This window comes from Typopeltis vanoorti, chromosome 1, assembly GCF_054136105.1.
Source record: "Typopeltis vanoorti isolate ZY-2024b chromosome 1, IOZ_Tvanoo_1.0, whole genome shotgun sequence".
In the NCBI taxonomy this organism is placed as follows: domain Eukaryota; kingdom Metazoa; phylum Arthropoda; class Arachnida; order Uropygi; family Thelyphonidae; genus Typopeltis; species Typopeltis vanoorti.
This window is the reverse complement of record NC_143549.1, coordinates 167,311,911-167,335,979: the sequence shown is the minus strand read 5'-3', so window position 1 is coordinate 167,335,979 and position 24,069 is coordinate 167,311,911. Positions and strand designations below refer to the sequence as shown.

Sequence of the window (24,069 nt, the reverse complement as noted above, 5' to 3'; positions counted from 1 at the left end):
TGAGAAAATCTTCTACATTGATAATACTAAGCGATTAATTCGCTTTCAGCTGAAATCGTCATAAATGTTCGACGTGTCCTAAACATCTTTCCAAAAGATTGGAAACACCGTTCAAGTCTTTGTAATGTATGCATGTATGTTGTTGGGAAAGAGTTTGGACCATATCGTAAAGCTTTACTTAAATTGCTTAAAATATTCGGTTTAGCCACTAGAGGAGAAAATTGCTTTTGCTACGACACATGGCTGGAGATCTCATAATCTGCAGTTTTATCTGCAATTATTAAATAATTAAGGATATTAATTATCAACCCTTTTTCATGCTATTTTTGTATTAATATCAAAGAGAAAGCGAAATAAAAAATATAAAAATGCCAATATTATTATAAGGTATAAAGTAGTGACTATGAAGCCAGTGTGCTATGTCTGTTTATTAAGTGCACAATGCTTCTGCCCGGTTTGCTTGTTTTGTGGAATGAAAAATCCGAAATATCTCACTTTTGTGTCTAGTGCATAATAAGACAAAGATACATAAAACACTTTTTGCATTGACATCGTACGTACCCCTATAATGTTTTTTAAACATAAAATGTATATTTATAGGCTAGTCATATTTTTAAAATGTTAGTTATCAGAGGTTGAAAACGCGCGATATCATGTAAGTTGTGAAACTCCAAACTATTCGAGTAGTTTGAGCATTTTTGTGTTATCAGAACGAAGTAAACCTTGTCAAAATTTAAAATTCCTGTTTGTGTTTTCTACTTTATTATGAATTGTGCCATGCATGGCATTCCATTGCAGAACAGATGAAAAGGCAACTCATTCTGCATTGCGCCAAATCCCATTTTCTTCCGCCATACCATTTCTGAGCATATCATTTCTTCCGTCTCAAACACACACAAAATAGGGTCGCCTTTTCATAAAACCGACTGGATCATGAATGACTATCATTGAAAGAAAAATATTACACACGAATAAACTTCTTTACTGAGGTCAAATCAAAGTACCCGATTGTGTTGTTCCATGTGAAGTAGGGATGAACAAAAATTATCAAAATTTCTTTCTCTCTTTTTTTTTTTTGTGACAGGCTTTTTATAAGTTATGGATATGCAATTCTGGAAAGTTTTGTGTTTTTCTACCTATTGTAAATATTGCTTTTCAACTTCTGACAGGCTTCTTGAATGACGTACTGAGATTGCTCAGTGTGCTGTATCGAAACCTCCTGGAAGGAACGTTAATGCTTTTTTTTTTCTGTGTTACTGGCACACCACAGACCTCAACATTTCAGCTTGGCTGATTTTTCCCTTAATGCAATTTACACGTTTCAAAGCAGTTTTACATTTCCGCTCTCTATGTTGGGGGATGCCACATTTGCTGAATATATATATATATATATGTCTACGACATTTTTCCTCTTTCGTGGACGGCATTTTGTTTGGTTACTGCTGCTAACAAACAAGGCTAGTCTCGTTCTCACTTGCGGATGACGATACTCTATTTTGAGTTATTTGTTTTCTTACAACCATTCTTGCTCGCGAAAACTTTTTTTCATTATCGATCTCCATTTCAAGACGTAACAGATTCTAAATCTTGAAAGGTGAATTGCGAATTCCACTTAAACACGGTTTTCTCAATGTTTAAATGCCAGGAGTACCAAATGTACTTTCTTTTATAGGTCGCAAAAAATCTCGATTTGTTTTTCTTTAATATCGACTCCTTGATTATTGTTGAGATGAACACATGCTACAAGACTGCACTGTTTTTATAATCACATCTATTATAATTCTGCAAGGTCAGAATAATTTTTCTTTGCTATTTTTCTTTCCTAAATGTTCCATTTCGTCTGTTTAATGCGTATATCAATTTGCAATTAAATGCTCCCTTATTACATTGTGATGACAGCCATCAACTAAATGGTTGTTACAGTTAAGTAACTGAGTCATATAAATTAGTTCAATGTCATGAAAGCAGGTGCCAACCACTCAGCCGACCCAGATGGCATTTTCTCACTTGCAAAATATATTCTGATCTAGGCTCCATAATGAGAACGCTTCTAAATTTAACGAAGCAAAAGTTTCATACAGAAAATATAATGCATATAATGTGTTACCTACATAAAATATAGTCTAAACACTGCATTATTCACAAAATAGAAAGTACATAATGCACTAAGTACAGAAAATATATATAATGTACAGAAAAATATTAATTTTTAAAATATTAACACGACAAAATTTAATCTGATTTTTCAGGTGGGATTTCTTCTGTTCAGTTATTAATAATATAGCTTAATCATTTTATGATATATGTCATAAAATAGTGTTATGATATGACACTTCAACACAATTAAAATGTTTTTTTTCTGCCAAATGCCTTTTACAAATCGATTTGTCATCTGTCAAGTATCTGATTTAAAGAGATGTTACATTTCGGCCTTCTAACACACTCTTAACGGCATTAGTCCGCTTAGATTAGAAAAACAGCCACTTGTTTTGCTAACCTTTCATCTCCAATTCTTTTCAAGTGACAAATTAAATAAGCTGTGCTAAAGTTGAATATTAAAATGCCAAGATAGATATTTTCTGATGACTTAGATTTTAATGTGGTTCAGCGATGATGCTCTCTGTTCGCCTTCTCGTAATCCTTCTTATCGGTGACCACCAATCTTGAATCAGCAGTCTTATTTTTAATCCAGCTCTTTAGTCCTATATTAAAACCGATTTGAACACTTACTTGTATACTTTTAACTTGATATTTAATTAATTTCTCTCTTAATCAGTAAAAATTTCGCGCTTTATTACTTAAATTATTAAAATCCACGAAAATATTAAAACCAGCTTACAATTTGACAGTTCTATAGTTTTTAAAAATATATAAGACGTAGCAATTTAACCGGTATTAAGGAAAACATTTTGTAGTCGGCATAAAATGGATTCAAGAATTGCTGCCGACTAACGTTTTAAAGATTTCCTTGTTCCATCTTATTGGAAATTTAAGTTAATGAATATTCCAGGCTGAAATTTTATCGTTTTCCACTTCACTCCCTGCACACAGATTGTGTTTTAATGATAACAGATATTCAAGTAATTAGTGATTATGAATTAATGAAGGAACTAGATAAACGTTTATAACTGTTAATCTGAAAAATATAATCAAATCGCCATAAGAGAGATACTATTAAGCGACTTAATATTTCTCAGTGGCAAATATTTTCTTGGAATGTCTGTGTGAAAGATAGCATACAAGCGAAGGGGAGAATAATGATTTGAAGTTATTTTGCATTTTAAGCTAATCCATTCTTCCCCGTCTTGACACTTAGATACGACATGAGTTTAAAATTATTTTAATTGCAGTGAAAGAATAAGTAAGCCATAAGAAAATGGCAATAATAAAACGTTATATTATGAGACTTATTCAGATAGATACGAAAATTCGCACCAAATATTTACAGTTGAACACTACAGCAAGCAATCTTTTGTTTCTATTATATAAATTACTTTTAGAGTGAAAAATGCGTGATTTTAAATTCGCAGGCTTTTCTCATTGAATTGATGTGGAAATATCGCAATATAAAAGCTACTTACCGAATAGTGAAATAAGTATAGTTTCCTGTATATCCTAGTAGGGCATAACTTATTTACTTTTCATTTAATTCAAAATCATTAACGCGATCTCACGAAGGCAACAACTGAAATTCCATTAATATTTTAGGTGTTCGATGCCATATGGTATAAGCTTATTAAAATTTTTTAATAAAAGACACGTTAAAACACATCTTAAAATTTCAAGCGAATAAAAATTTTATAATTTAATTACTAAAGATAATTTAACTTGTTAATTTAAATGAGTAAGGTAATTTAACTTGTACTTCTAATTTGAGTCCTCAAAAATTTATTTATTTTATTGTTGAAACGGATTTTTTTGTGTCATTTGCTGCAGATGTTTGAAATACGAGCAAGAAGAGAATTTTATTTTATTTTATTTATTTATTTTTTAATTGAGGTGTTTAAAGACTATTTCTACTATGTTTTGATAAAGTAAGATTTGAATTAAAAAATATTAAGCCGAGGTCATTCTTTTAAATTTACAGTAATTTTAACTCAAATCATGCTTAATTTACAAATTTTGCTTGTTGTTCAACAACTTGAATGTTGTTGCCACTCTGAGGAACTCATGGAATAGAAGTTAATAAAGCGGTAAACAATGATTAACCAAATGACACGCTTTCGTGGACCTACTGCAGGAGCGATTCAAACATTTTTTAATTAATCAAATTATAGAAAGTACCTCACCAAGTCAACTCCAAGAAGATACTTTATTTATAACAGAAAGCGAAATTAGATTTTTTGTAAGTAAAGAAACCACCTTTCTATTTATAATGTAATTACGTCATTCCTTGGAGAAATAAATATTGAAGACCTCTAGTATGTTTCCTGAAGGTTAAGTTTGAAATTTTTATTTCCTTCACTTAGATTGTTTAAAACATGATGCGAACATTAATCAACATAAAACTGATTTTAAGAAGTCACATTTAGATTTTGGGATTTTTTTTTCTTTAAATCGAATGTAAGAGTAATATCCCTCTCTATTGTAAAGCTACAAACTACAGTATGTAGTTTAGTCTGGAAATAATATTAAAACATAATAAATAATTCATTTCGAACTGGAAATGATTTCGATACATGAATAATTTTAATTCAAAGAGAAAGATTAAACAGAAATCCTCCTGGAGGACTCTCATAATGACACATTGTCATGGGATCATCTGCCATAATAGAAAGTTTTTCAGCATCAGAGGTGGTTACCATTATTTTTTTTTTCTTTTTAAGTTTGGTGAAATAGGATATCTAAGAGAGTTTTGGAGTGTTGTTTTTTATATTTGTCATGATAATCATGATAAAACGGCCATGGGCTTACCACCATCTCTGCCCCACCGCGAATTTCTATATGGAAGAATGAAACACATATTAGCTCATGTTTGCGATTTTCCAATGGAAAGTTCAAAGCATAAATACAATTCAGCTTGTTAAGCTCATCTATGGACTCTCTTCCTTGCATCCACGATAAAAGTGAATATACTTGAAATTTTCCATACGCAGTAGAAATATATATAAAAAAGAACTTTAAAAACCTGTATATTAGTTTAATCGGCTATTGGTAAACAGACTTCTTACGATTCAACTAAATATGGTTAAATGGGCGAGCGAGCGAGCGAGAGAGAGAGAGAGAGAGAGAGAGAGAGAGAGAGAGAGAGAGAGAGAGAGAGAGAGAGAGAGAGAGAGAGAGAGAGATTGCTTCAACAAGAACTATGAAAAGTGAAAAGAATAACAGAACACAACCCTGTAGCTGTTGGTTAGTAAACAATACAACTAATGGCTAAAACCACTAACATAAAGTAATAATAGTTTCGTTTTATCTAGGCTGCCCATGAAATGAAGAATTACTATACCTACAATGACAAGTAGGTCGTTCGTTTAGCCGAACCAATCAGAAAACTCTTGTTTTGCTGATATTGGGATTGCATTTAAACTCTTAACTAGCGCAATTTCTTTTTATTTTTTCTTTCTTTTTTTTTTACTTTTTTACTTTGCATTTTTGTTAATACCTTGGCGAATAAAGACACATACTGTGATACATGCTATATCCATAAATATGAGTTGAGTTGAGTTATTCAGTTTTTTTATTTATTTTTTATTTTTTGAGAGGAGTTTTTCTAGAATGCTCTGAATTTATACACCAACATGAGCAGACTGAGATTGTTGTTCCTTATATGTAAACATCGTGTCTTGGGTTTATAGCGGAATTGTTTGATTGCTGCGCTAATTTCAAGTTCAAATATACTTCAGTCCAGTACTGTGATGCACTGTGCTGTATATTGCAGGGAAGCTATCCACTTCTGCTACTTCTTTAGAGCAGGGAAAAAAAAGGAGGGATCTGTGGGCAGTGCTTGTTTCTACAAACATCTCTCTCTGAATAAGTGATGCCAGATTTTGTGATAATGCAGTGGTTATGGAGTAAGTAACATTCGAGAAACTCTATAATACCGAGGGATTTGTACGCGCTTTTAAGTGCGCACAACTACTGTGATCTGTGAACTCATATTTCATACTTCTGTGGATAAAGAGGAGTAGAAGCTATCAGAGTTATGTGACAATGTAGCAGAAGTAAAAATAGATAACACTCTGGGAATTTTAGTTATTCTCGTTAGGAATTCTCTAGTTATGGAGTAAAGACAACTTACAAAGCGTGTGTGTATATATATATATATATATATATATATATATATATATATATGTTAAAAATACCAAGCAATTTTAAACCTGGTTTACTCCATTTCCCAAGTAAGCAAACAGACAAACAAGTCAAGTTTGCACCTGCAAGTGATGCAAGTCTAGCTGATCCTACAGGTAGTGCAAGACCAAGGCAACTTGTGGTAAAGGTGGCATAAGCTCTGATCACTAATCTTAATATTTACCCTTAATGCCAAAACACATCTCCAAGAAGGGGATGCATGATGTTTTGTATTAAAGGCAAGAGGCCACTACCCAGACCGGTTTCGACCTTTATTGAGGTGGGTAAGAGTGAAGAATAAACCCATCATCGGCCTATTGAAAAATAAAGGGGTCAGAGTGTCCCCGAAGAGAAGTAAAAGAGGGGTAAGGAAGTGACAGAGAGGTCAAGGTGGGGTGCTGGGGGGGAGGGGAGGGGAAGCGGAATAGGATAGGAAGGGCGGGTGGGGAGGTAGGGAGAGGGAAAAAGAAGAAAGATAGGCCTCAGCTCATTATTCTCATCTTGCTAGCTTAAGGCTATCAAGTGATATTTCCTCACCCTCCTCGAAGATCTGCCTCAAGAAATCAAAAGGACCACGGAGGTAGCCGGTGCCCAGGTGACCCGCCCCTTCAGGGCAGCCCGCCTCGAGTTGGCCTGCGCTGCCTGGGTTTTTCCTCCGAACTACCTCCGTGGGAGACCAGGGAACAAAACAGACCTCAGGGGGGACGCAGAGACCAAGGAAATGACTCGGAGTGAAGCTGCTGCTGCAGATGGAGATCTTAAAGCAGCAGCAGGCAGAACTTGATGGTGTTGTTTCTGACAGTACACAGGATTGGAGGTGAACACCACTTGATCTTAAATGTGGTGTCACCCAGAGCCTCCCTTTCGAGATGTAAAAATCTCCTTAAGGAACCGTAGAACATGTAAAATACGATCCGGGAGAGATCCAACAAACTGGGAGGATTAGCAGAGTTAGAAAATTTTTTCCTTACCTTCCAGATGTGATACTTAAGCTTATATATTATGAAGATGAGCAACTTCTGCCTGTTATTGGCTGGTGGAGCAAACTGCAGGAAGATGATCTGCTCCTGCAGCAGGAGAGGGATGCGGAGCACGTCGCTTAACCTCCTCCAGATGAAGATGGAAATGGAACACCGGTAGATGGCGTGCCCCACAGTGTCCGGGCTCCGATAGAAGTCGCATAGGGGGTTCAAGGTGTTGTTGAACCACCATCTGTTCACATTCACTGGAAGGTGTCCATATGCTATCCTCCATGCCAGGTCCTTTCTCGACGGATAGCCTCGATGTTTGGAGAGGTGGCCGAAAAGGATGTTGTTGTCAATTCCTAGATCCGGAACGTCGGTATGAATGATGTTAAATAAATGTTCATACCATGTTGAACTGTTCCGGATCGCGGCGATGTTCACACCCGACGAGCGGAGTTGTTGCATTAGCTGGCACAGTCTGTTGTAGTCTTCTGGAACAATGTCCGCCTTGGGACCCTGGTGGACTGGGATCCCAAAAAGGGGAAGCTTGTGACCCAAGAAATACCGCACAGAATAGCTGCAGTACCCTGCTAAGATGGAAAGCGGTATTACTTAGGTATCTGATGTTAAAGGAGGGGAGGCCGATCCCCCCCCCCCTGCTTCTCCGGAAGCTGAAGGATGTTGAGACCAACTTCCTGGCCTAAACTGCCCCAGAAGAACTTCAGGGGCTTCCTGTAGAGCCGGATTTCCTGATCCTCGCTGATGTTAGTAATGTTCAGGACGTGCTGAAGCGCAGGGCATACGATGGTTTTGATGACGGTGGCCCTGGAGGAGAGTGACAGCTGTCCATTTTTCCAGTCCTTGAGCTTCTCGACGGTGTTGTTGTCGAGATGTTCTTTGAAGAGCAGCACGGGCTGCTCTTCAAACGGTACCCCCAGGATGGTGAGGGGGGTCGGCAGTAGGGACGAGACCTGCAGGGATGTTGTTCAGGTCCCAGACTCCATACATCTTGATCTTGGTTTTGTCGGGGTTGGAAGTTAACCACGACAATTTGAACTTTTCTAACATGGTAAAAAATTTCCGTATGGAGTCGTTGTCCCTAAGAGTGCCCACCACGTCATCCGCGTAGGCGATTACCTTGGAATCATCCGTGGTGAGAGGAAGTGGGATTCCTCTAACTGCATGAGAATTGTTGACAGCCCGCAAGAACGGTTCAAGGGCTAGTGCAAAGAGCAGCGGACTGAGGGGAAACCCTTGTTTGACCCCTTTCTGGATGGTGATGGGGTCAGACAGGTGTCCGTTAATGAGGAGACGAGTAGAGCCGTTGTTGTAGCCTCCTCTGATGATGTTGAGGAGTCCACTGCTGACCCCGACTTTCTCCAAGATGTTAAAGAGAAAGGAATGCCGGACGCTGTCGAACGGTCGGTTGAGATCAATTGTAAACAATGCCATAGAATACTTCTTGATGTTAACCAGACGTAGCACTTCTCTGATGGGGATGAGATTGAACTCCGTCGATCGACCAGGAACACCATACGCTTGGTACTTTTGATGATATACCTCATCCCGATTTTCAGTCTGTTGTTGAGAACACGGGCGAGGATCTTATAATCCGTGTTCGACAGACTGATAGGGCGCCAGTTCTTGATGATAGAAGGGTCCCTGTTGGTCTTCGGGATGAAGACGGTATGGCATTCCAGAAATTCCCGTGGCATGTTTCCGGTGGTAAGGAAAGAGTTGAAGATTGCCACGAGAATGGGGAGGATGTGGTCCCAGGCCTCTCGGTAGAGTTCCGTGCTTAAGCCGTCTGGCACAGGCGCTTTCTTTGTACGGCACTGTTTGAAAGCTGATGTTATTTCGGCCGCTGTAAATGGTGCATCCAACCCTGCTTGGATGTGCGCAGGGAAGGAGTCAATGTTCCAACAGGAGTAATCCTGGGGGGCACTGTTGTCTAGGTAGAGTTGACTGTAGTATCCCCAGAAGGCGTTCATGATGTTAGGTGTGGTGGTATGTTCACACCCGCCTTCTTTGATGGTAGTAATGGTTCGCTCCTGCCGGAAGTTGACGTAACGCCTGTTGTAAAAAGCGGCCGATTGCCTGTCTTCCGAGCAGAGGTGGAGACGGATCTTAATGTTCTTTTCTTCCACCTGCTTCTGTCTCTCCGATTCAATGTCGAGATTAATGTCAAGGATGACGTTGTGACATGGAAAGCCTTGGCGTTGGCTGGCCACGAACCAGCTCCTCTCCTTGTAAAGGTCACGGAGCCCAGCTCTTCTGAGGAAGGCACGTTCCTGGCCCCATTTTATCATATTTTCTTTGATGTTAAGTTTTAGTCGTGCCCAGGCGTCCCAGTCCCAGCCAGCGGTGCACCAGGTGGAGCACAGTTGGTTAAGCTTGGCTGAGAACAGGGACGGGAAGTCTGGTGGTAACTTCCAGGGGCCCGGACCAACATCTACTGCTTCTAATGGATGGTAACTGAGCACGACTAATTTGTGGTCCGAGATGGAATAATTAATTGGAACGTGCCTTATTTTCTCGACTCTGGAGACAAGGGAAGGTGACAAATAAAGGCGATCGAGCCATGTGCCGATGCCATGGCCTGTCCAAGTATAATCCCGACAGTAGGGGTTGTGAGCCCTCCAGATGTCCGTCAACTGGAGATTCCTAATGTGTGTTTCCAGATATTTGTAGCCAGCAGTACCTGTATTGGGATTTCCCCCTACTTTATCGTAGGCCGGGTCCGCCACACAGTTAAAGTCCCCCATCAAGATGACGTGATGGGCGCCGTACAAGTATGTATATAGCGACTGGAAGAAAGTCGATCTTGATGTTGGATCTGCCGGGAAAGATGTTAATGTATCTAGTGATACAGCCCCGGTACTTCCAGTCGACGGGAAGGACTCTCCCTTCTGTATCCCTCTGGATGTTATGGAAGGCTCCGAGGAGGGGGGGGGGCTAGCATAAGTACCCCGACCCTGGCTCTGTTACGTGTGCCGAAGCTCCAGAAAGACGTGACGGGGTACTTATGGCTCAGTTCCTGCATATCTTTGTAATGAAAGAAATGTGTTTCTTGCAGGAACAAGAGCCGGATGTTAAAGGCTAGCATAATCTTCCACACCTCCTCTTCCACACGCCCTCGGATGTTAAGAGAGGCAACATAAAAGGGGGGTGGCGGCATTCTGATGTTTTTATACCCGGCCTAGATCTTTAATACGTAGCTGTCTTACGTATTGGATTAAGCTGTCGATCTGTAGGGCGGAGGTAGAATATCCCGCTTCCTGCAGACCGGCTTCCAGTTTATCGCACGAGCTCGAGAGAATCTCGAACTCGTGGTGAATGTTCTTGATTTTAAAGCTGACGATCTTGTTTCGGTCTGTCTCGTAGTTATATAGGTTGAACTGGGAGCCGGTTAGTTTCTTTATTTTTTGATTTATGCTGGAACGGTAAGAGGAGGTTTCCACCTCCATTTCGGACTCCGATGTTGTGGAGTCCGTACTCCTCTTGGAGCGGCTTCGATGTTTTTTTTCAAGTTTGGGGGAAGCCGCTTCCTTCCTTTTCTGAGGAGGTTATTTCGGAGGTGGAAGGTCTTGTGCCCCCTCTTTCACTACAGGGAGAGGGATACTAGCTACTGCAGGGGAAATCTCTGAAGCGTGAACAGAAGAATCCTCTGATGTTGTTGAGGGAGGGGGATAGCTGTTGTTGTTGCACTATCCATGGCTTCTTCTGTACTCCCCTCGGAGCACTTCTGTGCTCAGCTGAAGTTGGAAAAATAAATCAACTTCAGAACCCAGAAAGTTCCCTCACGCAAAGGCCAATGCACCTATATTGCATCTCTTAAAAGATTTCCCCGAGGAGGAGGCGAGACTACGAAAAGCAATAGAAACATTCGGAGACATTCAACTGATACTCACAGGACAAAACGGGCCAAGAGTCGTTAGTGCAGAATGGAACGACGTGTTTGTCGATAATATAGATGAAATCACTCCTGAAAAGATCATTGGTCTTATCGATGCAGAGGACGACGTGGGACTAGCACTGTACAGAGGCCTCTACATGCTAAACCACGTCCGTGGAGACAAATTAGCAGATCTCATCATTAAAACTCACAACAATAGACAGCAGGAGGATTTAAACCTCGCCTAACAAGTCAGTCGACTCCTAGTATCGATCTGCCAGAGAGGGGAAAAAAAAAAGCCCCTTCTACGTTTCTTGGTTCTGTTTCTGTATGTTCCGGCTTAATCCACATAGGAGGGGGCAGACCTGAGAACCCGAGCGGCGAAGGCTTACAGCGAGGCGGTGCAGCTCCTTGCGGGCTGCATCACTCGGGCCAGGCTCTTCCTCCGTTCTTGCAGTAGTTTTCTGTTAATTCACCGACTTTTGTTGTTCTGTTTATTCGTGTTCTAGCTCCTTTGTTGTTTCTGTTTATGTGTGTCTTAGTTCTTTTGATTTTCAATTTATGTGTGTCTTCCTGCATTTGTTTTTTCACTTCTTTCATCGGCCAGACATCTGAAGAGGTGGCTGGCCGGAGAACGCGGAGGAGAACGGATGGAGGGAGATAATGTCGGAGATCTGCTTGGTGCTGGCATTTAAGCCAGGCCAAGTAGATCGTCTGAGGCCTCTTTTAACTATCTACTACTATCCACTCTATCTTCCTTCTCCTCTCTCACTATCAAGCTGACTCTCAGCACAACTTTTTTAAATCTAAAGAGGCCAGTGATGAAAGGCATGAACTCCCATTCTACCTCAATAAGGTCGAAACCGGTCTGGGTAGTGGCCTCTTGCCTTTAATACAAAACATCATGCATCCCCTTCTTGGAGATGTGTTTTGGCATTAAGGGTAAATATTAAGATTAGTGATCAGAGCTTATGCCACCTTTACCACGAGTTGCCTTGGTCTTGCACTACCTGTAGGATCAGCTAGACTTGCATCACTTGCAGGTGCAAACAAATATATATATATATATACTGTATATATTGAAAGAGGAAGAAAATCTTAACAAGAGGATATAACCCACAACACGGTGATAGCTCCATGTAAAAATCCGAAACTAATTTCATATTTTACAATACACATTCGACTAATTATGTGAATACTGTTATGCTTATTTATTCTGTTGTTATAAAATATAGAATATCTTTATGCTTTCTCATTATGTATAACTTTGCATAATTCATTATGAATATTTTGTGCATTTTTTTTTTTTAAATTTGTCGTTCTTGAGAGCACCCAACAACGTCATACATGGATAATGTCCTCCTTACTGTGTTGTTACAGAAATAATCATTAATACTTACGTTAAGAAGGAGTGTTTTGCTTTGAAACACTCGCTTTGTCGGAGCTGTCTTCATATGCCATCTCTACTAAACAAGTGCCGAAGTAATAGTCTAAGGAATTATGTAGAATCAATTTATGGCACGCACTCTTTTCTACAGACAGCTGCGAATCGATTCACATTCTACTCAAATCGAACCAATAGAGTTAATGCTGATCTCCAAAATATTTTAACAATCAAAATCAAGGCTCGTTTGGTGCCTTTTATTCAACAATTAGCAAATTTTAATCTTATTTCTAGGAAAAGTATCTACCTGAAGCGCATTCATGTTAATAGATTAACTGATCATAATACTGTATTGGATGAACAAACAAACAGTGATCTCCTATTCAACGGTAACATAAAAAAACGCCTTTATCTTACTCATAATATTGTGACCGTAAAGTAAACGGTCAAGTCTCTGTTTCTCTTGTCACTCCGTAAGCACTTGTAATCTTTTCGTATTGAACAGTACTTCCTACACCTCTTTCTTCTCTTGTAATGAAGAGAAAACAACAAAGAAAAGCAAATAACCCAGCCTCCTTGCTCACATAATGGGTAGCTTCCTTTTCGTGTTTCGCTATATTATTTAAGCAACATATCTTTGTAATAATAGACTCTTTACTTTTGAAAATTCATAAGTGCATTCAAGGTATATTATACAACAATTAGAGGGTTCATTATCTTAATCGTCATAAATTTTCTTTGTCAGGTTACACTGAACTTTTTTTTCAATGCTTGCGTCATGATAAGTTATGATGAACGAGGAGAAATAATTTACGAAACAAAGTCCATGCACCATTATTCTTGTTCTTTTGCAGTACAACAGAATAAGAATAATGTCAATAATATAAAATTAAGGCTTGAAAGGGGCAGGGAAATAGATTAAGGTGGGAGGATTCGTGGCTTGAAATAAAGATAGTGATTTATTAAACAATGTAATTAATTAAACAATGTAAATCTGTAATTAAACAATGCCTCAGCTGGCATTGTATAATTTTGAAATCTTTATTTATTTCTAATCTAATAGCATACGTTTTTCCTTCAAGTTAACTGAGTAGAGGCAGTTGGAAATTCCAAGGATCTAACTACCAATTACCAATTACTGAAGCAGAATGCATCTGGGATTATTGATGGAAGTGAACTCTACAAACTAAATCACTGGGAGAAAAAAAGAATTTACATCTTTTGCTACAACAGTGTCGCCTATCAAACGAAGTAGTTTGACATTCTCATCGTCGAAAATATTCATTTATCTTCGTTTACCCCTAATTTACAGCTAATTATACCTAATGGAGAGTAAAGTTCATTATGTTCATAAATAACGGAAAAGAGGGGAAAAAAAGTAGAGGCGCTTCCTGAATTTCACTTTGGAACTCATATCCGTGAGCGACATGAGGATAAGTAGGCAACTGTTGGTTTGCCAGATTTATCTTCGTCAACAAAACAATAAAAATGCTACCTAATGTTGTTCAAACACGAAATGAGAGACTCATTTAATAACTTGGTCTTTACTGATGGTTTGATTTGCATACATCGCATTGTTTGAGAGAGTTCTGATAAGCACAGAAGCATCAGTTGTTCCAATAAAGGATCAGGAAGCTTTTACCAGAGATATAGAAAGATAACGAACGATACAGTAATGTGCAGTAGTAGACATAATTTTCCATTCAGTTACCTGACGAGTAATTAGAGAAAACGTGCGACTAAACAGAATTCATATCCAGACTGTTCGTCAAAATGTGATATACTAAATGTTATATTAACCCTGATGGCAGCTATATGTAAGTCTTTGCAACAAGCATATCCAATTTGTCCCCATTAACACTTCACACAGATTGCTTTGTTTCCACATGTTATGCTTGTAGATTCAGCGAGTAATATGACAGATTAATTGCTGTGTTCAGAAACAGTCCCTGAACTGAAGGTCGGAAAGAAGCGATAATTATATATATATATATATATTTATAAATTATCTACGGAAAAAAATAAAAATAATAAAGTAACACTCTTTGGACTTTGGAAAATCTAATTGAATTATAAAAGTGTCTTATAAATACAAAAACATATACATTTTCAAATATTGAAAGTCCAAAAATTGGATTATTGTCATTGATTGTTAGTTGGATGCACGTGAAATCCTGCTTAACAATGATTAATTGCTTGCGTAAGGAATGCTATTAACAGTAAAGTGTAACAGCTCTTTATGCCTATTAAGCATAAAATTTTAATAATGAAATTAAATGACCCATTTGATATTTCATCTTTCGAAGTTCATTTATCACGCAAGTTCATGTTGCTACATGCAAGGTTAAAGCAGTTACCTAATTTATCTTGAAACAATCCTTTCATTTGACTTAAGATATCAATTTGATTTTAAGATGACTGCAAATAAATCGGTCTAACGTTGTTCAGATAAGTAATGAAAAGTATAGTGCAATAAAATAGCACGGAATTTTCCGTGGTGAGGCCTTGAATCCCAAACTCATCGGAACTCAAAAGATTGCAATTTTTCTTTATTTGGTTCGAAGGAAAAAATGTTAATAGCGTTAAGTAAATTGAATTATCAAGTGTCATATGAAAGAATCAGTGTTATCCGCCATCCAGGTGTATACTAGCATTTATTGTTTATTTCTGTTAGCTTGTTGTCTGTAAAGCCATAATTACTTAACACATTTACTGAAGCTTTTATTAACTTGCTTAATTACGTTGATTTCCAATTTACATTTTCTGGGTTCTTTTGTTGATGTTTTTTCTCTCCCTAATTTTATTTTATTTTTCTGTTGCATTGCATTATTGAAAATATTGTCCTCGCGGTTAGCCTAGTGGCTTTGCTCTTCCCAACCATATGCCTGGGGAAGGAGTGTCCTGGGTTCGATTCCCGTCGCCGACGTGAGGAGCTTAAGGATCTTCCTCAGCCATAGCCAAGTTAGCCGGTCTTGGGCGTGGACAGCAGGGTTTTTCCCTCCAGTTTATCTGGGGTTTTTCATCCCGCAAGCAGGCAAACCGACCCCTTGAACACACACACACGATCTACAGCCATAAATACTTAACCCCCCCATGAGGGGGCTCAACTCGCCCCAATAGGGACGGGGGAGAAAAGGAAGGGAACTCCATACGAATAAATAAATAAATTGAAAATATTAAACCAAGCGTACCTACAAAGAATAATAATATCTTTCCTCTGCTAGTAAAGCGATATCATCAAATTATCCAATTATCTTTGTGTTTTTCCGTTCATGTTTTAAATTTAGAGTACTACAGTTTTCCATTTTGTTTGATTTGTTATTCGGCACCGTTCTTTTATTATTTTATTCTTTTATTAGTCACCATTAAATCAAAAAATAAAAGGTAAGTCTCAAAAACTTGTCTTAATCCATTAGTTATGTTAATGTTTTCAGTTTTTCTTTGTTCTGTATTTAATATGGAACTGTGTGTGTGTGTATTTAGTAAATCTATTCCTGTTATGGCTCTGTAAATATGTCCTGTCTTCTTTTTTTGGATATTGGTATTTTTCCTTTAAATACTTCACTTAAAATATTATAAACTTCTTTAGTTAATCATTTCTCCTCGCAAACATTCTTTATTTCTTATTTGCTTATTGAAGGACTGAAATGGCTTGAAAAGATTCAAGTGGTTTCTAGATCAAATGTTCCAGACGATGTAAATATTTAAAAAAAATACACAAAGTATAGTGAATTAATAAAAATCGTTTAAAAAATTCTTAGCCTGTTCACAATAGAGATATACTATAGGTATAAAAACCTTTAGTATGTGGGAGCCACATTAAAAGTAATATTACAACTGATTTTATATTTTTAGTTTTTTAACAGTTTTTTAACATTTTTTTAAGATTATAGATTTTTGAATAATATATATATATATATATATATATATATATATATATATATATATATATATATATATATATATATATATATATATATATATATATATATATATATATATATATATATATAGTAAATAATGCATACAATTATTAAAAATGAGAATGAGTAATATGCATGCTCGGGAACAGAGTCTATTAGGTTGAAAACGTAAATTATGGGTATGACCGTAACAGGAGACGAATATCTATGAGGAATTTATAGCTAACGGTTAATGTTTTGACCCCATTTGGAAGTGGAAGAATTATTTCTTTCCAGAATCGCAGATATTATCTAAACAATATCTAATCCTAATATCTGAGTGATAAATTTTCACACTCCAAAGTGTTCGCAGCTTAAGAGAGATGCGGATAGGATGTATTAATGCCAGAAAACGCTAAAGGTGTAAATCGATTCGAGAAGAGAAAAATTTAATCTTTCCTGGAGACTATGGTGAAATCAAGTGTAAGGGGAGTTGAAATGATGTCTTTCATTCCATAAAGAAGACATGGCTGTAGAATACAAACAACGGGTTCAAGATGTGGAACTTGAATAAGTTGTTTTCATTCCATTGAAGAATTGCATCAATAGGTATTAAAGGCATTAGCTATGGAAGATCGTCACATATGAGAACTAAAAATTTCCCGTAAATGAACACGAGGATAGTGTGTATCGCCATTAGCAAAACTATGGATAAGCTTTCAGGTTAAAAGAAGCGAGAGTGATAGAACATCCCTGGGATATTCCAGCATTGTGAATAGTGTTGCAATATGAATAGAGAAAACTATTCACATTTAAATGATGTCGTAAAGGATGAAAACAGTTCATACACAATATTCGATTACCTTTGAAATGTCCACGACAGAATTTTCTTTTCTTAATGTGTCTTCCACTCAAGAAAAGTTGTAAACCAATAGTACAATGTTAGCATCTCTGGCGATTAAGGTTTTTTAACATTTATTTAATTTTTTTGTATTTTTTCGAATTTTTCTAGAGACTAAACGTGAAACTTTTTCAAGTCACTTTAGGCCTCCAAAAAGCTGGTCTCACACCGGACAATAATATTCATCTTCTACCTCAGGACAATTACAACCATCCATGAATTCGAACCCATAATTTGTTATTTGGAGAGTGGGTACTTTAACCACTCCTCCGAGCAGGCCTGCGAAATTTTCTCTAAATCTTCCATGTTTCCAAGCGGATTCATAGTATATTTCAGAAAGATGGAATATTTGTCATTTAAGCAGGAGCAGAGCTTTACAAGGGCTTTCACAAGAGCTTATGCGAATAATTTTACAAGGGCTTATGCAAATTCAGGTTATTCATCAAGTAAAACGGTCACGATTGCGGAAAACATGCGCAATTACTGGTCTATAAGTCTTTATTACTTCCTCCTAACATCAACGAAACTAAACCGATCAAACAAAAACACAAAAAAAACTTTCCAGTATGTCCAGAAATTGTGACAAGGGTTTGGAGATTCGCTGTATATAGAGAGTTATGGAATCCTTACTGATATTTACTGCTTAATTGATGAGCGCTCGTAATAAAGACATTCACTGACCATAACCGTTAGCTTGAGTGATTCTAGATGAATTTGATCAGAATATTTTATTTCACTTTTTTGGAATGACCGAAGATAAGCTTGCTTACATACTGAAGGACAGAAGTAAGACGAGCTTGAAAAGGTATCCAGATAATACAGAAAGAGCGTTATTTCTTCAACACTTTGATAATTTTGAGCACAATGGGGTGATACCATCACAACTGGAAGAAGTTGATAGATTAAACTATTTAGGATTCTTCGGATGATTTTCTTTTCAGAAAATATAGGAACGCCCAATATACTGTTCTTGATATTGATATAGTATCAATATCAACCCCCGCACCTTCAAATTTCTAAGAAAATTTGATAATAGAATTCTTGATGTTTCAGAGATGTATTGATATGGAAAATATTTTAGTATATAACTATATGCATTTAATGTTTGTAAATTATGTTTAATAAAATTATATGATTCTTCGATGAAAAAAATTATTTTTCCAAATATTTTGGAACCCCACTAATAAATTTTTCCCGAGGCTCCACAAAACTTCCAGTCGGCCCTGCATGCCTGCAAATGGTAAAGGAGAGATGAAAAGTGTTTAGAGATTGTATTTTGTATTATTGTGGGTGAATGGATGATCTGAATAAGGTCATAGCTAATAGCAAATACTTCAGTATCTCTTCCTCCTTGGTCAGTGTAACTGGAAAAATGGTAGCTAGTTGGAATTACTATCGCAAACATTTGTATTCAAGAAGCTTCATTTGCATATAACAGGAAGAAAGGTAATAATGATATTCTAGAAGGGGAGAGATTGTTTAATCTTAAGTATATCGCAGACTATAAAAATTTAAATTGAAGACTTCGATTATATCACGTACATTATTATGTTTGTATTCATTTGATAATGATTTTAATTTTCTTCTTTCTTTGTGTGTGACCATTTATTCGGTCCATTAATTCTTGACCGTATGTTTCTAACACTCGTAAAGCTGATAGATGCATCATAAGCAGGTTCACCCATCCAATCTATTTACTTCCTGATACCTTCTTTCGGAATATTGTGGGTCATTTCTTTTAAGAGAAGAAAATAGAAAGCTCAGAGTAGATCAATTATTAAATTGTTCGAGCTTCAGCTACCAATATTTTCCACAGTAAAATTTGTTGTTTTTAATAAACCATCAGAGTGTTCTAAGTACAGAATCATTTCATCTCTGTTATCCTTGAGAGACAAAAATAGTAATTAAAAGCATGATTATGATAACAGTAGAGTCGCAGATTTTCCAACACCTTGAGATAAATAATTAGCAATGCTGTCTCAGAGTCGTTTGAGTAATATCTAAAAGTTTACTGCATTTGATTTCGGCAGTGAAGTTTAGAAGATAATTAAACACTTCATAAGTATAACCAAAATACTGCAAGCGTATATCAATATTTATTATATATTTTAGCACTGATAAATATTATCGAATGTAGTAATCGTTAAACTGTGTGTGTGTGTGTGTGTGTGTGTGTGTGTGTGTGTGTGTGTGTGTGTGTGTGTGTGTGTGTGTGTGTGTGTGTGTGTGTGTGTGTGTGTGTGTGTGTGTGTGTGTGTGTGTGTGTGTGTGTGTGTGTGTGTGTGTGTGTGTGTGTGTGTGTGATAATCGCAAGCTGAGTTTTCTAATCACGTTGCCATCCATCTGCACGTTTAGCACCATCCCTCCCATAACTACAGTAATGTTGATTATTACAGAGTGAGGCGTCATCACATTACAGCACGGCTGCAATAATAACAACTAGCATCATGGCGATCACTTCCATAATAATCATCACATCGATAATCACCACCAGCCTCTCCACACAGTCAGTGTCCTGTGAGAGATGAAATTACCGAAGACCGATGGAAATCAGGAGTTAAGCAAATTGCAAACGAAGTTTACACTTCAACCGAATATAAGAACATTATTGATATCTCATCAAATGATAATTGAAATCTCATTTAATAAAATGCTTCTTAAAAGAAGTACTTTTTATAAATTACATAATGTTTACTTCTACATAATACTTTTTTTTTCATGAGATTCCTACGAATGGTTGTAAAATTGTAGTGCATTATTAGTACCACGGATTGGCTAGCAATTTATTCAAATTTTTAGTAATTGTTATATTTATTTTTCTAAAGAATCCAGAAATTCTGGTCCAGAGACTGTACGTAGGACTTTTTTAAGCAACTTCAGGCCACTCATAAGCAGACAGGTGACATTCTCAGCTTATGATCGTAGACAACCGAACTGCTGGTTCAAATATCCCATCGTAGGGGTATTCGAAAGAGCAGTTTTATAACATTGCATGCATTTTTTCTTTTTTTTTTTTTCTGTAGAAAAAAAATCATTGCAATTGAAATGAAGGACGACACATCCATTTAACACTGCTTTCTACTAGTCAACTGAATATTTCTAGATAATCATACAAAAAATTAATTTTAAAAGAGTCTGATTCATCTTTAAGAAAATCCTACCAGTGCCTGCACGTGTATTCAACTTTTCAGCCGCCTATACCTACGCTCTGATTGTTCTTCCCTGTAGTGACGTTTCTAAAGACAGCTTCCACTTACCAGAAAGATTAATCTCTTCTTCTAGATCAAATAACCCCCTTCTTACCGTGAATATCAGCATCGAAGTTGTGAAGAGAGAGAGAGAGAGAGAGAGAGAGAGAGAGAGAGAGAGAGAGAGAGAGAGAGAGCTGTATTCGTTTCTTTTTATATCTGAAAAATTGGCAATTCTTTAACTCTCATTTATAGTTGAGGAGAGGCGATTCTGGGCAAACGCTGCTGCTTCCTGTATAAATGGTAGCAATAAGAAATACTAAAACATCAATGCTGTTAAGTGTTAGGCATTTAGCTGCTGCTTCAGAACAATGTTTCTATTGACAGTTCGTGTCAGATTAGCTACATTCTACGACAAGCGGTTAAAATATTCACGGATGAATGGGAAAAGTGTCAGTGAAGGTTTTTAAGTCACATAGAAAAAAACAATTTAAACATTACTCTTTTATTAGTACATTACGATATGTTTATGGTAATAGTATATTCCAATTAATAATGTTTTTAAACATTTTTTATTTCCCCTGGTAAAGGAGCTACAGTGGTGGTTTTGCAGGTCACAACCACTTCAAGAATAAACTCTACATTCTTCATTTGAAGCTAAAAAGGCATATTTTCATTTACTAATTAACTATCATTCTTAAATCTTTTCAGTTACTCTTACTCCTCAGTGGATGGATGTTTTTTCCCTTACGCATCAGTTAGTGAATGAAAGGGCTTTGGATAAAATATTGACTGTGACGAGAGGAATTCTCTATAAAGTTAGAAATAGGTTAAATGACCGTGCCTTAGGATATGAAGAGTTTTCTCCAGGTAACAGATGTTTCCTCCATAAGCCAGCTTCAGAACATTTATAAATATAATGTAAACATCTACTACTTTCAGCCTCCTAGTGTGTGTTTAGGATTTGTATGAGTTAAGGCAGGTTGCCTCACCAATTGTTAATGATTCGGTTTAGGCGAAAGAAAAATCTACGCAGGTAATTTTTGTTTTTCTCTTTCAGAAATGTAACAAGGCTAAAGGTTTAACTGATATGAATAGAATGGCAGTAAGTGAGAAAGGAAAGTGTGTGATAAATTTATATATGATTAACCTTGTGATACTCTAATGATTTACACTTCAAGAACTTTCATAACTAACTTTTTAAACGTTGACTCATGATTATCATGTGTGTGTGTGTGTGTGTGTGTGTGTGTGTGTGGTGAAGATAATCTAGTGAATTTCAATGTTATTAAAACACAATCCTGTTTACTTAGAAAATTGCTTACTTAGAATAATGTTCCATTTCTCTTTGGGATTAGTTTCACATCTAGCTTATCTTGTCATAAACATATTACCAATAGATTCCTTAGCTTCCAAGAGCTTTGCTATTGTTTTTCGTTCAAAACTTGCTCAAGTTCTTACACTCTAAAAAGACATACTAAAGACGACCGAACTTATCTGCTTTAATATTCTTGATTGTGTACAGACGAGTGTGGTGTGACTGCCTAATAGGCGACCCTTCACGCATATACTTCTTAAGTTACTTTTTTATTTGTGTATTATTCTTTTTAATTATTATTAGTAGGGCTATTATAGACTTTTTTGTTTAGGAGTATCCCTTATTTTAAATACATTGGCTATTTTTACTCAAAAATAGTTTTTTATATATATTTTAGGGCATTATGGGTGAGCTATTGAAGGCAATTATAGCAGAATAAAAGAGGAGGAAAAAATTTGTACATACCTTGTTTTGACACTAGGATATCTTCAAAATCCATGTTCCTGCTGAAGGTTGTTTATAACAAGGGGGAAACATGGGGGTGTTTTGACGCGTGAAGAATAAACTGGAAACGCGGGTTTATTTTAATAATATATATATATATATATATATATATATATATATATTATTGTGTTTAAGGGCACTTTTTGTTTTGGGGGAAGGGTTTACTTATGGGAAAACTGGGGCAGGGGAGGAACCTTAACTACCTTAACTAGTTACTAGTTAAGGTAGTTAAGGTTCTTCTACCTTAACTAGTAACTAGGTCTAGTAACTAGTAACTAGGTCTACCTACTCATCAGTGAGTAGGTAGACCTAGTTTCTGGGAAAATTTTCCCAGAAACAATACCTTCTTTTTAATTGTTAATTTCATGTGCGTTGCTTCATCAAACAGGTCACTCACTATCATTCCTTCTTTTTCCTCCAATTATGTAAGAACACGACCAGCCACTGGTCAACATCACGCATAGATAATCTCCAAACATACCGAACCAGCTTCTCTTGTTCTTTCATTCTTCGTCCAACTCTATTCTTTGGAACAGTGTTCTCCGTATTGTTATGGAACTTTTCAAGAAACATGTTAATATGTTTTAGGTCTTGTGACTTTTCGTGTGTGGGATCGATATTAAAAATAATTAGGTACGCTGGAAGCATATTAGTGGTATTAAAATAAAATCCTATCATGATGGAGAGGTTACTACGGCATTTGGCATGATTAACGATTTAATAACAGCTCATGCCATAACTCGGTTCATAATTCGTTTACATCTTTGCTTTCACTTTCTTTGCGATCTGTTTCGTTTCATTAATTTTCATTAGCTTCTTTCATGATGCATGAGTCGCCATGGAAGCAGCCTTTTGAAAACATATCTTTATTTAAAAAAGAACAGACGACACAGAATTAGTTTCTAATGTTAGGGTCACCTTGATTATTAAACTTTTGACAAATCTGAGAATTCTTTAAGAAGTATAGTTACCTGAGTAAAACCAGGTAAAGAGAATCTACAAGATGGAAATGAATGTTACCCTAGCAACGTAGTGATTTAATTACAACAAAGGTCCTTCCATAATGCCACCATGGTGTAATTTCTGAGATGCACAACTCTCAAAGTAAGTTATCCTGGCTGCCTTATTATAATCGCATTTTGCTGCTTCCACATGAAGGTGATATCTAATAGCATGAAGAATATTTATTTACGCAGAAAGTCACGAATAATTAGAGTGAAACTAATGCTCACGATCATTAATTTTATGTTGTCTACTTCTTTCTCTTAATAAAATCAAACACTAAATATTCACTTAAAAGAGCTACCATATCTCCTTAATAATTCTCTCTTGTCTTCTTAAGTAAAGAGCTTTTTTGTAGTTGCGAATCTTATTTGTTTGTCATATTTGGCGATTTATTATTTCCGCTGGAAGCATAGATATAATTGTTGATCAAAACTTCTGACATTAACAGAACTTTTCTATGGCAAAACGATCCAGCAGGTGGGGATGCGTATCACTTTTCAGAAACCTATTTTTTCCCTATAAGACAGCATTCAAATATCGTGTATTTGTATGAAAGAGTGAGTTCCAGAACTACGCAAAAAGCAAGTATCTGGATTATGCATATGATCGCAACTGGGTAAAACTGATAAATAATGATCCGACATATTTGGCATTTCTTTGCTTAGTACAGTAAATCCTCGATTTAACTGACCTCGATTTAAAGGACTTCGGATTTAACC

The 24,069-nt window shown here is 36.7% G+C and overlaps 1 protein-coding gene across 1 annotated transcript in view; it reads left to right on the top strand.

Moving 5' to 3' along the window:
• The window catches only part of LOC150110624 (monocarboxylate transporter 13-like), a 92,673-nt gene extending 71,236 nt beyond the window's left edge, over window positions 1-21,437 (top strand). Inside the window, exon 4 of the mRNA XM_090403257.1 lies at window positions 21,235-21,437. Within this exon, the coding sequence (XP_090259383.1) occupies window positions 21,235-21,437 (203 nt within the window). The remainder of the gene's footprint in view (window positions 1-21,234) is intronic.
• The last annotated feature ends 2,632 nt before the right edge of the window (window positions 21,438-24,069 follow it).